The sequence below is a fragment of the Triplophysa dalaica genome, chromosome 12 (genome assembly GCF_015846415.1).
Source record: "Triplophysa dalaica isolate WHDGS20190420 chromosome 12, ASM1584641v1, whole genome shotgun sequence".
Lineage (NCBI taxonomy): Eukaryota > Metazoa > Chordata > Actinopteri > Cypriniformes > Nemacheilidae > Triplophysa > Triplophysa dalaica.
The window spans coordinates 4,824,641-4,839,877 of record NC_079553.1 but is presented as its reverse complement, the minus strand read 5'-3'; the positions used below and the strand labels follow the sequence as shown (position 1 = coordinate 4,839,877).

General features: G+C 39.0%; 2 protein-coding genes across 4 annotated transcripts; both read right to left on the bottom strand.

Annotated features, from left to right (window-relative positions):
- Nucleotides 1-65: 65 nt before the first annotated feature.
- On the bottom strand, nt 66-13,001 carry slc45a4b (solute carrier family 45 member 4b). Of its 3 annotated transcripts, none has more exons than XM_056762942.1 (8): nt 12,202-13,001; nt 8,365-8,973; nt 6,015-6,203; nt 4,086-4,265; nt 2,043-3,130; nt 1,823-1,922; nt 1,459-1,670; nt 66-1,340 (listed from the first exon to the last, which is right to left on the bottom strand). In XM_056762942.1, exons 2-8 carry the CDS (start codon nt 8,615-8,617, stop codon nt 1,074-1,076), a joined length of 2,289 nt encoding a protein of 762 aa, XP_056618920.1. In that variant the 5' UTR covers nt 8,618-8,973; nt 12,202-13,001; the 3' UTR covers nt 66-1,073. The 3 variants fall into 3 exon arrangements, with proteins under 3 accessions (XP_056618920.1, XP_056618919.1, XP_056618921.1); XM_056762941.1 differs by lacking the exon at nt 12,202-13,001 and adding an exon at nt 11,205-12,173; XM_056762943.1 differs by lacking the exon at nt 12,202-13,001 and adding an exon at nt 11,768-12,173.
- A 22-nt stretch (nt 13,002-13,023) lies between these two features.
- gpr20 (G protein-coupled receptor 20) lies at nt 13,024-14,106 on the bottom strand. Its single transcript, XM_056762166.1, has one exon. The coding sequence runs from the start codon at nt 14,104-14,106 to the stop codon at nt 13,024-13,026; it is 1,083 nt and encodes a 360-aa protein (XP_056618144.1).
- Between the last annotated feature and the right edge of the window lie 1,131 nt (nt 14,107-15,237).

Here is a 15,237-nt window from a genome sequence, read left to right as displayed (position 1 = left end):
ATGGTCAAAAGCGTGACAAAACATTTCTGGTTTACCACAATAAAATGCTGAAAGAAAACGGTTAATTCGGTGCAAAACATCTTTATTCCAATTGAACATATATTCAAAAATGAACATTTGTTACATATATAAACTTTCTATTTGGTTCAAACACTTGAAAAGGTCAAACCAGTACCTTATATGCAAAAAGTGTGGACCTTTGCTTATCAAGCATACAAAGAAAACACGTCTGTATGCACACACAGGATACAAAGCCTGCTGCCCTCTGTACAAAAATCACAGTTGTCAATTTCCAGCAATGAATTTAAAATGTTTGCAGCAACGCATTTAAACATTTTCCAATGTTACATTTATGAGACCACAAGCCCATAAGTTGTCCATCAGTGGAACTCTGTTTGCAGCAAAAACACTTGACCTGTCTTCTTGAACGAGAAGCACTCTGAAATTGTGCCAAAACCAACTATATAAACTACATCAAGAAGAGTTGTAAATTTGTCTGTTGTAAAATACTGTCACTGTTCAAGTGTTATTTAGATTTGTCAAGACAGATGAACGCACTTTATTTTTCACCCCAAACACTGCCGAACGGCGAAACTGAGGGGGTCAGACACTTCTCCACCCGAAGTCAAACTCTTCATACTCTTTGTACCGCATACTTATTTTTTTTAAACGTTTTTAATCTAATTCCTCAATTCCACCGTTAAATGTATAAGCATAAAATAAACATTTTGGCATTGTGCATAATCTGGAGCGTGCCTCGCTCTTTATAGCAGCTCTTTTTCAGCTTTCCCCTGAGTGTTTGTTCAAACAAGTAATGAGGGAAATACAATAAAAACAATCCAGCATATTGCAACACTAACAAAATACATGAAATGGGTTGCCACAGCACATATTTTCACATGGCGTGTGAATATAAAATGTTAAGAAAAACAGCATGATTATCACTGAAGTGATGTAGAACTAGTTCTCTTTGTGTAAAAGTTTTCAAAGTTGAAGCACGTGGTCTAACGTTAAACGTTGACCACAAATAATGATTTACACATTTTACACGGATAGGTTCGTCTCTGTACCATCTACAGCATAACATTCAGCGTATCAGCCTCATCTTCCTCATCATCATCAGAAGTGTCCGGGTAGATGACAAGGAAAGCCGCAGCCAGGCAAGCGAGAAACGAGCCTCCAGACGCCACCATGGGAACAACCCTCACCGTACCAACGGCATCTACGACCGCACTGAGAGCAGATGCCACAGCGATCTGAGAAATGTACCCTTGGCACGACAGGATGGCGCAGTCGATGCCAAAACCTCGCCGTGAGTTACCCGGACTGTGATGAATATACTGTGACAATGAAAATAAAAGAGGCAAAGTTTCATATACGTCATTCTTTACTTATATATTCAGTGTAACATTACACAAACGCATGCCCACTAGAACAAAAGAAAAAGATGACACTAACCTCTTTGATTTCATGGTACTGTCCCAGCAGAGAATAAGGGCAGTAAGACATGCTCAAGCAGATCATTCCCATGGTGCTTATCATCACCATGGCAACATAAACATTTGGAAAGATGGCCATAATGGCTGTGCCAATAGCGAAGCTTAGAGTCCCCAACATGTAGACGATTTTTGTGCTCAGGTCATATCTGTTGAGTATCCTCTGGAGCACATCTATAAAACATGTTTGTTTGTTTTAGGATTTGAAATCAATCAGAGGAAAACTGAAAAATATGATGTCACAGGGTATCGTCTCGCTGCCAGCACAGAAGGGAAATTTTCTCTCAAAAGCTTGTTATTTATCAACACAGAAATAGAACACACACCTGAGCAGAGCGCAGCAGTAGCCGCATAGATCACAAGCCCCCAGCAGCCCATCTGTACGCCTTTATTGTAGTTATGAAGGGCGGTGGAGTTAGCAGCAGCCTGGTATTGAATATCATAACATCAACAGGAATATCGAGTATTAAGGTTCACAACTAATTAAATGAACACGCAACTCACACAAAATTGGTAACAACGATATACAATATATCAAATTCTTACAGTTGGGTCTCCTTCATAGATAACCTGGCCCATGAAGTCGGTGTAGAACACAGCCTGTGCAATCATAGAGAACCAGGTGAGGAGATGACAGACGCACAGGCGCCACAGCTGGGGAGGCATCTTCAGCATGGACAACCACAAAAGTTTGACTGTCGTAACAGTATCTCCATCCTCGCTTTCTTCATCTTCCTGTAGCCTGCGAGATGTGGCAATGCCGTTCAGTTGCGGTTTCCGCCGCCTGTGCTGCTTAGCTAGTTTATCGATGTCATTCAGGCTTTGCGATGATGTGATTGGCCCGCCCACGTTGGCATGCCGACGCCGCCACTGACCCCGTACGAAGGCCCCACGTCTATGGTAGGAGAAAGTGAAGGAGTGCTGGTGGTAGAAGGAAGGGTGGCGCTTACGCACCACACCATTACCGTTGGATGGACGCAAACCGACTTTCGAATGATCTGTCGTGTGCGATGAATCTGCGTCTGGCATTCGGGGATAAGCGAAGCATCCGTTTATATTCTTGGTGACACTTTTGCCATTGCTATCAGGCTTACGGTCAGGGCACTGACCTAGTTGGCTAGCGTCATGTTGAAAATTCAATGGCTCTCCATGCTGTTGCTGACATAACTCTGGTCGGATGTCACACAGACATTGGCCATCATGATCAAAGTCTAGATCTGGATCAAGATCTATAGTAGCATCTGGCATGGCCAGAACAGAGTCACTTTTACTCCGCACTAAATCGATGTTTAAAAAGTCTGCTGGAACTTCACGCTCAGACCGATTGTCTTCATCGATTGAATATGGCTCCTCTTCGGGGATGAGTTCAAGCGGAATCAAGAGGCGAGCGGATGGAAAGCTGCCGCAGGGCTTAATAAGAGGCGGCCCTTCTTCATCGTCATCCTTCAGTTCCCCTTGCTGGTTGGAATTATGTGGGTCTTCTTTGATGCTGAACATATGAAGCGTCGTCGAAATGATAAAGATGATGGCTGCAAAGAAAAAGAGGACCTGCTCTTGGGCCTTGAAGGCTCGACCTAGAAAAGTATCGGTCCAGTCCAGCCCTCCAAACATGTAACCTATGGCACCTCCGAGACCTTAAGAGACGAAAACATACATCATTTATGGAGAAATATTGAAAACCTTTGCTTTCGTTGTTAAAAAGTAAAAGATACATTTTATTTAAGTGATAGTTCACCAAAAATCAAAATTCATAATTTACCCTCAAGTCATTCCAAACCTGTTAAAGCAGCCGTGCAATGATGTTTCATGCATTTTGACTTCTTTACAATGTTAAACGTGCCGTCTTCTCATGATTAACACGGTCAACTTGTCAAAAAAACGAGTTGGGCGTATTAAGTAGTATTTCTGTGCTTGATAAACTCCCCCAGCGATCGTACAGATTTTGGAAAAAAATTTGAACATGTTAACTGTTTCGTAATAATGCGCATGCGTTCGCAAAGTTCAGGTGTTTGTTTGTTCACTGCATTTGGGTGATGAATGTTATATAAAAGGTGGATAAAATGCTGGATTTGGAGATCGTTTGAAACTGATTTATAGAGCGGTCCAAGCGCTAAAAGTTGAACATGAACCACATGCGGTGAGTGAAACTGACGTCTGTGTTTTGTTGTCAATGGGTTAGCACATGCTTTAGTTCAGCCACCCCCTCCCCCCTGCACGCGCCGTATGTTTTCGGAAATAATCGTACAGTATCTATCTTTTATAAATGTGATCAAAGTAAATACTCTTCGAAGATATAAAGCATGCAATACTACTCGATAGGTACTCGAGATTGGCAGAAGCCGCATGTGTTACGGCCGCTTTAAATAAAAACAACACTGGCCCCGTTGACTTCCTTTATATGGATACAAAACCACTGAGACGTTTCTCAAAATATCTTCTGTAGTGTACCCAAGAAGAAAGCATCATATACAAGTTTTGAGCGACATGAGGGTGAATAAATGACATTTTTGGGTTCCAGAGTAGAAAACAAAGTACAAGACACAGATCCATCTAAAATCAACATATCTCTCACAGTTTCAGACAAAGTACCTGCTGAGAAAGTGTGGATGTTTAGAGCCATATCCTGTTCCTCAGTATCAGCCACGTCCAGGAGGTAGGCTCTAACTGGTCCGTCCAAAGCATCAGCACAGAAGTCCAGAATCACCACACCAACCATAGTGAAAACTATCCCAATCGGTTGATTACTTTTGACGTCACCCATCGACAAACCTGGTTAACAGACAGGTTCAATTATTTGCAAAAACAAATATTATGTATATATTTACTCCGAACGAAAACGTAGGTAATATTTAATTATTCAACACGGAAAGGGACTTTAGTTTGCCATGTAACACCATATACTGTAGATCTCCCAACCCTCGTGTTCTGTTTGGTGTTTATATGAGCCAAGACATTTCTTTAAAGCATATGAATCATTATTTTTTTATTAATATATTTCAGGGCTCGACATTTACGCTTGTCCTCTTGTCCGTGACAAGTGAATGCTTTGTACTAGCGGGACAAGTAACTTGAGAAAAAAACAACAACAGTGCAACACATATGTAGAATAGTAAGAATAGGTGCATTAGGTAGAGCTGCGTGTTTGTATGAAGTGCGTTTGTGTGGTTGTGGTTGTTTGTGTGTGACATTTATCAATGGCCATGTACCTAGATGCGGACGCGGAATCCTGTTATTTAAATGTCATCTGGCTGTTCTGCGTGTCTGGGTGAACTATTTGCACAGTTTAACATACAACATTCAATTTATCTGCGTCTGCACTGTATGAGGATATGAACACATGGAGTCCAGTCAGAGTTGCTCGGAGATTTTATTTTACCAGCGTTTTACTGTTTGAGTGACAAACACTCAAGTCCTCCTGAAGACCCGTCAAAATAAAAGTCCCGTTAAATTAAACACTCAGACAAAAAATACTGTAGTGTACTAGTTTTTCCTCTTGAAAATTGTAGTACCCATGTAGTGAATTGATAAACACTATATACTATAGTATAGTTTCAAAACACTATAGCATCTAAAATTTTTACTGCAGTTTACTATAGCAAACAATATAGTATACTACAGTATGACAAATATACCACTATTGTATAGTAAAAAAGGAAAAACACATTCAAACAAATCTAGGTAATCTAAAAATGATATGGCCCTTATTTATCCATCTGTATGTAACATTAATGTATTTTGTCAGCGACCCGTCTATTCATGATGAACTGCACCTGCATATGTTTGATGATAACAGACGGTTTATACTTGTGCTCCTACAGTTTGGCCTGTACTACCAAACTTTAAACCTTTCTAGCACCAGTACTATGTGCAAAAAAAAATAACCAACAGTCTTAACACTAATAATAATTACTGCTTGCCTTTGGCCTATAACCAAATTCAGGCGGCCGAAGCTGACACTAGTTAAAATGCTATAAGCAAACTTGACCAATCTAGATCTGAAACATTCATATGAAATATATATTTTTTTTATATTTAGACAAGTACATTTTGTACTTGGACAAGTGAATGACAAGTTTACTTGTCCGAATTTCATTGTATTTCATGACTATTCCTAATTACTTAAGATCTTGTGACCAGAAATGTGTTTTACTTAGTTATTATGTTTTTAAGTCCACTAAGGCATACATGATGTGATGATCTCAGCCATAATTGTTATATAAAACAAAGGATTTTCACATGCTTTAAATCTGTTTGGCATCTGAGGTCAATACAGAACACTTATTTTTGTATTTGGTTGCTTTTCTGAAATGAACAGCTAATGAAACCATTATTTCTATTTTTGATCAGATCAATAAGCATACATTGAAAATGAATATTTCTTTCCTAATTATAATTTTCACACTTTAATCATTGGTATCACAGTGGCTCAATCAATGAGGAAGTGAAGGAAATCTTAACCGAACACGAGGGTTAACTGGTAGCAATTGCCTAAAGAAAATGAAAGATTTTGAAAATCACCTATGAGAGATCCATTGAGAAATAAGGCCAGTCCAATTAACAGTCCGACACAGAGAGCTGAAATGAAGGGCTTCCTTCTTCCCCATTTTAAAGTGCAACGATCGCTTGCTGAACCGATCAGAGGTGTGAAAATTAAACCCAAAATCGGGCTAAGAAACCACGTAAGGCTGTAGTACTGCTCTGGGAGACCTGTAAAAACAAAGATTAGTTTGACAATGTTCAGATAAATCACAACCTGGACATTTAGAGTAATAACAGCTGTGTATAGTTCATTCTTACTCTAATGGACCAACACTCTATGTCCACTCGAGCAACTCTCATATGATGTAGAAAGTTTTTACTGTCTGCAGTTCATTAACCCTCCATTTAACACTATAAACCTTTTACGCAAGAGAATTAAACCATTTTACCGCAATGATCTAATCTCATATTTTCTAATCTTATGATATTGAGGATTGTATATAAATAAAATTTTAAATGGATAACATGCTTCAACTATCGCGTAAAAATGTCCTTGTGTAATACTTTTTTAGATATACCCTAGATATGCGACCCAACAAAAAAGTCATTTTCTAGTCTTGCATTCAGAACTCGTGCCAAAAACCATGACATTGAAAAACAGTTTATTACTCAAGGGAAACGTGAAATGCTGGTCAAACTTCTCGTTTTCTTCAAAAGGTTTGCGGACTGTTCAAACGTGTATAAGCACTAGACGTCATGTGTGTGTGTCAGGATGCTGACTGCGAATGTGAGAACAGAAAGTGCAGACAACAGACATGTCACATGTCAAATCCCCAATCAAAATGCTTGTGTGGAAAAAAACTTTACAAGACTAAACAACAATCTAACCACGGTTGCACCCTTCTGTCCGCGCTCTGCAAAAAAACTTCTGTTGATCAGTTTATGATGAGGTTATCAGTCTATCTTTATTATAAGGCAATGAAACTTATTTTTACAAGCACCAAGGGACAAAACTTAAGAGATGGTTTCTTCAATACACATTCCATTTAACGTACATTTTATTGTTTACTATAAAGACAATGGTTGATCGTATAACTACAGATTTATGGGACAAATATATTACACCTACACCCGAGTAATTTAAGCTATAATACGCTTAATCGGTTTCTGGGAAACCAACCTTCAAAAGTTTATTGGATAGTGTAATATTCCAGATATTTTCTGCCATTTAAGCTACTAAAACTGCTTATGCTAAGACAGAGGCCTGAGAAAGTGCCTTAAGTTCACAGCATATAAAACCTCTTGTTATTAACCCTGAATGCTAACATTGCTCTTATTCTGAAACAAAAAGAGAAATGCGCACACTTACACATTCCCTGCATTCCATGCACATGTTACCTCATTCGTTTTGTGTGTGCGGCCGTGGAAACAAACATTCCCCAATCTTACTACAATTACACATGGTTGGCATTGGCAAAGAGGGGAATTGTTGCCAAATCCAATGGAATGCTCAAGTAAATGTTTATTGAAAGGCCTTAGGCCTGGATTAAATAAAAAAAATCCAATCACGTATTAAACTTCTATCTATAAACTGCAGAACTGAGAGTGCCGTGTGTTCTAGTTTCCGCAAAACTGTTCAAGAAAATTGTTCGCCATGTTTCGGTTGCATCAACTATTTTATTCAGATTTCAAGATTGTTATTTCCAAGTTTTTCTAAACAGGGTATTATTAACATTTTCTAGAAGCATTTTAAAGCATGTGACTTTAGATAAATAAATATAACTATTAGGGATGCACCGATATGTACATTTTGGGCGATAACATTCTTGAATATTGGATGCCGATAACCAATATATTGGCTGATATACAGTATCTAAATACTAATATAACATTTTCTGAGACTGAAAAATCTTTTTGTCCCCTGAAAATTACTTTTAAACTTTTCTGGTAGATTGTTCATTTAATAAACAAATTAAAGATGCTCTTCCAGAGCAACCTTGAAAGGTGTTCTCAATAGCCACAAGTGTAACAGGTCTCAAGACAGAAAGCATTCAGACAGCAGTCTGATTCAAACAATATGCTTTTGTTCCTAAAATATAAACGTTCATAAATATCTACATACTCCAGTGCAACAACAATGTTTTGCTAATAACAGTCAACCGATAAATGATCATGACCGAATGACAGTACTGTACTGGATTTTAACAGTGAGCAGCGTGCAGCTGAAGTAGTTCAACTAAATGACTCATAATTTATTTATTAATGTTTAATTTTATTATCAGCTGATGCAGGTACCATTAAAAATGAACATTTATGGGCCGATACCGATATGACCGATAATTTATCGTGCATCCCTAATTTCTATTCATAGTAATGGTTGATCACTAACCTAGCTGCAGGAGCACAGGTGTGACCAATGCTGTTTCCATGGCGTAGCAGAATTCTCTCCCAAACATAATGGCACCGTGCATGACCCATAACCGCTTCGGGATGAGGTTTACAGAATCCTCACTGGACGAATCATCGGACGATTCCACTTCCCGCTCTCTCTCTGCATCCTGACCCTTCTCCGACATTACAGCCAGATCCAGTACTGGAACGGACTCCGAAACAGCGGTTTTGGGTGCCATACTATTCTTCATATACGAAGCTGGTGCGGTGTCTTGGTCCAAGAATGGTTCCTGTGGTACTTACCCACCCCAACTCACAAGTCCAAACTCCTTTTTTCTGCTTAATACCTTCAAGCCAAACTTTCCTAATCCACAGCAGGTTTCTGATTATAAAGACACTAACCCATATTCAAAAACACGCTCGTGTTGTTTTGATTTTTCAGTGACAGATTTACCAACCCTTGTAATGAATGCAAATCCATATTGAGCTTGGTTGGTGTAACTCACAAGTCATGTTTTCTTGAATGATAAAAGGGAAAACGGGGAGGGCATGGAGAGCAGAACAGGTGGATGTGCCTTCGTGTGCCTCCATGGAATTACTTATCAATCTAGATGAGAGCAAGAGAGATGAAAAAATACAGAGAATGAGAGATATGGACAGAATTTTTGGTAATAGCAACTGCAACACAGAAAGATGGCAGTGGAAAAATGTCAGTGACAGGCTTTTATTAGCTGGGAAAAATCCTGGCATTCCGACAGTAAACATAGTTTTGTTGAAGCTTGACTTATTTGGCATATATCTGCAAACCCGGGAGAAAGAGAGAAAAAAATAAAGTGTCTCAACAAATAAAAAAAGACAGATACTTACACTGGGTGCACACCAAATGCGAATTTAGTGATTTGAGCTAGTAAATTACATACAAAGTTAATGCAAAGACGCGTATAGACAATGACAAGACGCGAATCGGGCAGCGCGGTTGCTGCGTCAATCACATCTTTCATACAGATTGAAAATATTTGTCAGATCATGTCACTCACTTGAAAATAACTAACTTTTCCCGTGAGTAATAAAGAGCGTGGAACGCGATTGTTCGCATTCGGTTTGAACCCAGCATTATAAATACTTATTGCTGATAGGGAATTTTTTAAGTTATAATTATAAACCATCAGCATATCTGTGGTTTCACACCAAACGCAAATTAAATAAAGTAAGTAAAGACTAAAAAAGTCTTTAAATTATAAATTTCTTTAAATTATAAATTCTATAACAAAGTCTTGTAAATTACATACAAAGTCAATGCAAAGACGCGTATAGAGGCAAACTCGTGGCAGGCGGTAACGAACGCACGTCAAAATTGTCTTCCAGATGTTGAAAATATTCGTCAGATCGCTTCCCTCACATGAAAATAAACATTTCTAGCGAGTAAAGCCACGGTCACACTAGACTTTTGTCTCCATTGATTTCCATTCATACGCATTTGAATGCGACACACCGGAAACGCAAGCCTGTCCGAAAATATTTTGCATTTCTCTGCATAGCAAAGTTCAAGTTTGGTGAACTCTGACCTACGAATTCGCATCACATGAATGCGTGAGACCAATATAAGATCAAAATGACTGCTCTGTACGGTTATGATAAAGATGGAGGAATCGCTCCCACTCATTTTGCAGCACTGTCTGAACGAATTTCGCATGCTCAAAGTCTAGTGTGACCGCGGCATACTAAAGAGCATGGAACGCGATTGTTCGCGTTTGATGTGAACCCAGCGGCACAAAGAACATCATCTACTATCACCTTAGAAAGGTTAAACCCTATCTCACTGAGCATCTCTCACAACATTCAAAAGACCACTTAAAACCATCTCTTCTGCGAATACTTGACAGACAAATGAATAAGCAGGTAGTGGTCTAGCTTTTGCTGAAACTAGTAACTTTGTATTAGCACCTATTGTAATATTGCTCCTTTATGACATATCGCTTATTGCTCCCTGAGCTCTCGTGAGTCTCTTTGATTAAAAGCGTCTGCTAAATGACTTAATGTCAATCACAGATATTACAACTGAAAAATATTTTCTACAAAAACTGTAAACTGTGTGAATTACATTTACTGCTGGGTGTGTCGAATTTCTATATATTATTTTATGGGTACAGTCGTCATCCCAACAGATTTATTGGTGCCAAAAGTTTCTTAACAACTTCATTATATTTCCTTAATAAAATACATAACAATAAATATCGAATATTCTCCGTTACTTAAGGCTAAAATACACTACAAGACTTTTGCTCAGATTTTCAGTCTGGACTTGTTGCAGAAAGTCTGTGCAAGTCTAGATTTCATCAGTTAGTGCGTTTCCATCTGTCCCTTTCAAAAAGTCTGCAAGTGTGTGATGTCTAGTTAAAAAAAATCTGTTCAGATATAAAAGTGTTGTAGTGTAAACTATTCCAGCCATTACATGAGGAAATATACCCGCAATTCTGCTCGCGTGCGTCTATTTCGGACACACACAACATTATGTGGTTACTGAAACACTGTTAAACGTACTAGTTAAAAGAAAACCTAATATAAAACCAATATGGTTTGGTTTTTGGGAGTTGTTCAGCACTTCATCTTTTATGTTCTACTTTAGGATGGTAAAAATCAACAATCGTGTGTCACGTCTCAAAGGTCATTTCGAATGACATAGTATTGCATAAGCTTTAAACGTAAAAAAAAAAACATACCACCACGTGTGTTGCTATTCTAACAATAAATATTTCAGAAAATAATGTAAAATAGCATTTCACTATTTGAATTTTAACTTTTAAACTAAAACTACTAACAAAACAAATCAAGACGTACCTTTAACTTCAAACAGCATGGATTTCATTGGATGCCAAAAATATCAGCCCAGATAAAATTGAAATGCGTGGTAAAGACAAGTATTAAAAAGATCACAAGTCGGGAGAAAGACTACACACTAAAGAGACAGTGACAGCACTGAAGTGTGCGGAATACATGACGCTCTTGATAACTGCCCGTCCCATGTGCGCTTTTCTGATAAGACTACACCCAGCAGGTTTTGGCAGGTAACCCAGCAGAGCTTTCACGATAGTCCAGACCTGCTCGCGGTATACCGACACAGACACGATATACAGTATAGACAGAACGCAACTGTACGTACGTTGTACGTGTTTTACGTAAGATACTGAGGAAAGGTGCTACTCGTATGCGCACATCTTTGTGCTAAAACCTTTAAATAAGTTTTAGCCTCTGTTGGGAGGACAGTCTTGAGTAAAGTAACGTTACCGTTTCCTATTTGCGATTTGAAGTACCCCCGGATGCCAAATTTGAGTCATCTTCAAACATTAAGACCAGAACGGCATTACTCATATGAACATAAGATGAACGAGACTATAACATACAAGTTATCGTTGGATCACACAAACACGATTTTCCCGAGATTTAGCGGATCGCCAGATCATCAGACTGTTGCATGTAGTCATGCGCCCAGATCCGTGTTGTAGCGCTGCGTGTCGTTTACATCATACACAATATAATCGTGTTGCCAACCGTATCCCTTGACGTGTAAAGTGATCAGACTCGTAATAAAAGTAAGGAAAACGTGACCGATTACGCTTGACTCGATATGGATCATCTGACTAAGGTTACTGGTTGTACAGTATGTTAGCCGCGCTGCTAGCCTGCTTATTAACTTGCTGGCACTGTAAATTAAACGTGTACCTTCGGTTTCCGAGCACGACGGACGTTCCGACTCATCAAAGTCAATTTCGTTTATAGATAAAGAAAGAATATCGACACCCGAAAGTAAAATAAGTTGTTAATGAGCTAAATGTACCTGCTCTCCTGGATCAGATCGCGTATATTTTACTGCATCTATTGTTTGCGTGAGGTTGCCAGTCGTTACGCTTTAAAACCCTCCTCGCGAGTAATAAGAACGTCGCTCGTACGTGTCAAAATCTGTCAATTAAAACCTTTAGCGGTCATGAGGAATCATTATTAAGCCATTAGTCACATGTAGTGATTTATAATCGACAAAATTGATGTTTTAATGTAATATTGGATAAGGAACCGCAGTCAGATGTGTTCAGTTATGTAGTTATAGTTGATAGTTAACAACATTACCCCAATTATATACAGAGTTGTGGTAAGTTTAAGAAAAGTATAGTATTGCTTTAGATATCAGTTTGTATGCTGTGTTGATGTTCCTTAAAGATTTTTTAGGTTTCGGTCTAAACCCCTTACGCTAGGCATTGAATTATTTTATATCTGCCCCTGTTTTGTTAGATATTTGTATTCTGTTATAATTGGCAACACATGGAAGTTGTCTTGCAAACAGTGTTATTTGACATTTCTAAAGACATACAAAGCATTTATGACACGAAGGCTTTTTATTGCAAATGATTATGTTTAACACGTATATTTTCTGCAGGCATTAATATGAGACCGTCTTAAGAGCATTGTGTCGTCAAAAACACGGTGGTGGTCGTTTACGTAGTTGAATTTGAGCGTGAATTTAAAAGCTTATAAAATCTCCACATTCAAGTATTTACAATGAAGAAAATGTTAAGATCTCAATATACATCCACAGCATTGTGTTTGCCTTAGTTCAGCGTGGTAATGCCGACCCTTTAAATACTCTACTGCGGGCTTTAGTCCTCTATGTCGGATGGCTTGCCTGCTGGTCAGGGCTCATGTTTATCCGTATCATGCTATTAGCAATAGCAATCACAGTTCCTGATCCCTTAGAGCTTTTCTGCATGCTGATAATTTCCCCACTCGTCTGTTCTCTCTCTGTCTTCCTGAAAATACTCTTCATGGTCGACTGAAAGTTGGTAGTGACGAAACAGTACACCACAGGATCCAAGCAACTGTTCAGGCTGCTGAGGGTGACGGTCACGTGGTACACGATCACATGATGGGGCAGATCGGGGTGGAAGTAGACCAGAACTTGACGGACGTGAAATGGTGTGAAGCAGACGGTGAAGATCACCAGCACAGTTAACAGAAGCTGCACGGCTTTCATGCGTCTGTCGCGGCTCTGCTGCATAAGGCCAGGGCTGGAAAGGGCGCTCATGATCCTAACAGTAAACACTACGATGATCACCATCGGCAGGAAGAACTCAAACACGGTCAGCACAAAGAGTTTGGAAAGGCAGCAGGCCGATTGCTTGAAGGCCGTCGTGAGGAACGAGTAGGTCACGATGATGGCAAACAGCCAAATGCAGATGCACACGGCTTTGGCCACGTTGGGGTTCCTCCACTTCCGTGAGGCCTCCACCTGCACGATGGCCAGGTATCGGTCCACGCAAATGCTAGTAAGGAAGAGGATACTGCAGTACATGTTTACAAAGTAGCTGAATATGTGCATGTAAGAACAGTTGATGCACTTTCCCCCACTGTAGTACAAAATGATACGCGTGGGCAGAGACAGGTTCACCAGCAGATCTGTCACCACCAGGTTAATGGTGTAGATGACTGACGTAGTCTTTGGTTTGGTGCGGAAGCAGAAGACGTACAAGGCTAGGCTGTTGAGAGCCATTCCTACCATAAAGATGAGGGTGTTAATGATGACTAGAGCAATCCACAGGCTGTAAAAGTCATTATAAAGGCCCTCGTCGAGGTGAGCTAGCCTGTGTAAATAAGGTTCACGGTATGGCGGTGAAGTATTGGTGGTCAGGAGCGAAGCTGATGTTGCAGTGAGGTTTGGATCTGATGTCCCCTCTGTCCCGGTCATCTCCATGGTTTGGGAGCTGGTCCTGTTAGAAATACACAGGAGACAATAAAGGAAAGTTTGCAATTACACAAGACGCATCTGTTTTTGAAGACATCTATTTTTAAATTAAAGAGATACACCCATAATAAATATCTGCCGATACCGATTCTTAAAATGAAATTAATATTTCAAATTTTTCAGAATATTATGAATTCGTATAATGAGTATTAATATTGAACATCCAACTGGCGATGTTTCGTAACGTTTTCTACATACAGCACACAAATTTATTGCATTTTCCAATAATAATACAGATTATTGGCCGATATATCAGCATATCTGTAATAAATGCTTTGATTTTATTTATTTATAAATCAAACAAAACTGATTTACAATATGTATTATCTAGAACTTGAGACCTAAGGCTGGAATACTCTACAAGAGTTTTAAAATCGGAACAGATTAAAAAAAAATCTAGACATCATGCACTTGCAGACTTTTTGAACGTTTGCATAGAAAACAATACATGATAAAATCTGTAGACTGGCTCAGACTTTCTAACTCCAGACTGAAAATGTGGGCAAAGGTCTTGTAGTGTATTCCAGCCATAAGAGAGCGTTCCAATGCTATTTATAATTAAATAAAAAATACAAGAAAAATAAACTAGAAATGTGGTAGCAAAAAAGTTGAATAATTTATTGTATTATTTTGTTTTATGTATTTACAGTACAGTATACTTTTTGCAGTGGACAGTAAGAAATATTATTAAAGACTATTTACACATAGTGCCATTCTAGTCTCTCTGTAGTCTAAGTATGCCATGACATAAAAAAAATCCAGTTTTAGGACTGAGTACATCAACATCTCAAACCCATGTCACATGGTACATCAACGCATCATGGAAAATAGCCTCAAAAAACAAATATTCTCTCCGGCCACTGCAGGAGGAATGAGACCAATAAACAAACAGCCTAAACGCTTGTGATGAAGATGTGCCTACGGTCTGGCATAGTTCAGAGGGTGCTCTGCGTGTTTATAATGTAGACTAATGGGAAGTATTTGTTTGGCGACTGAGACTCGTGGGAATGGATCTAGTCTGCTATTACACAAATGAAAATACCCCACGATCGAGCATCAATTTCGAGCAGCCTCATCAGA

What these genes read in the sequence shown, in the direction of transcription:
- slc45a4b (XM_056762942.1), bottom strand. Translation starts at nt 8,617, where the DNA reads ATGAAGAATAGTATGGCACCCAAAACCGCTGTTTCGGAGTCCGTTCCA. An exon ending in TCTCAATGGATCTCTCATAG is followed by an intron (nt 4,266 to 6,014) that starts GTGATTTTCAAA and finishes TCTGTTAACCAG; the next exon opens with GTTTGTCGATGGGTGACGTC. An exon ending in TACTGCTGCGCTCTGCTCAG is followed by an intron (nt 1,671 to 1,822) that starts GTGTGTGTTCTA and finishes CATGTTTTATAG; the next exon opens with ATGTGCTCCAGAGGATACTC.
- gpr20 (XM_056762166.1), bottom strand. Translation starts at nt 14,106, where the DNA reads ATGGAGATGACCGGGACAGAGGGGACATCAGATCCAAACCTCACTGCA.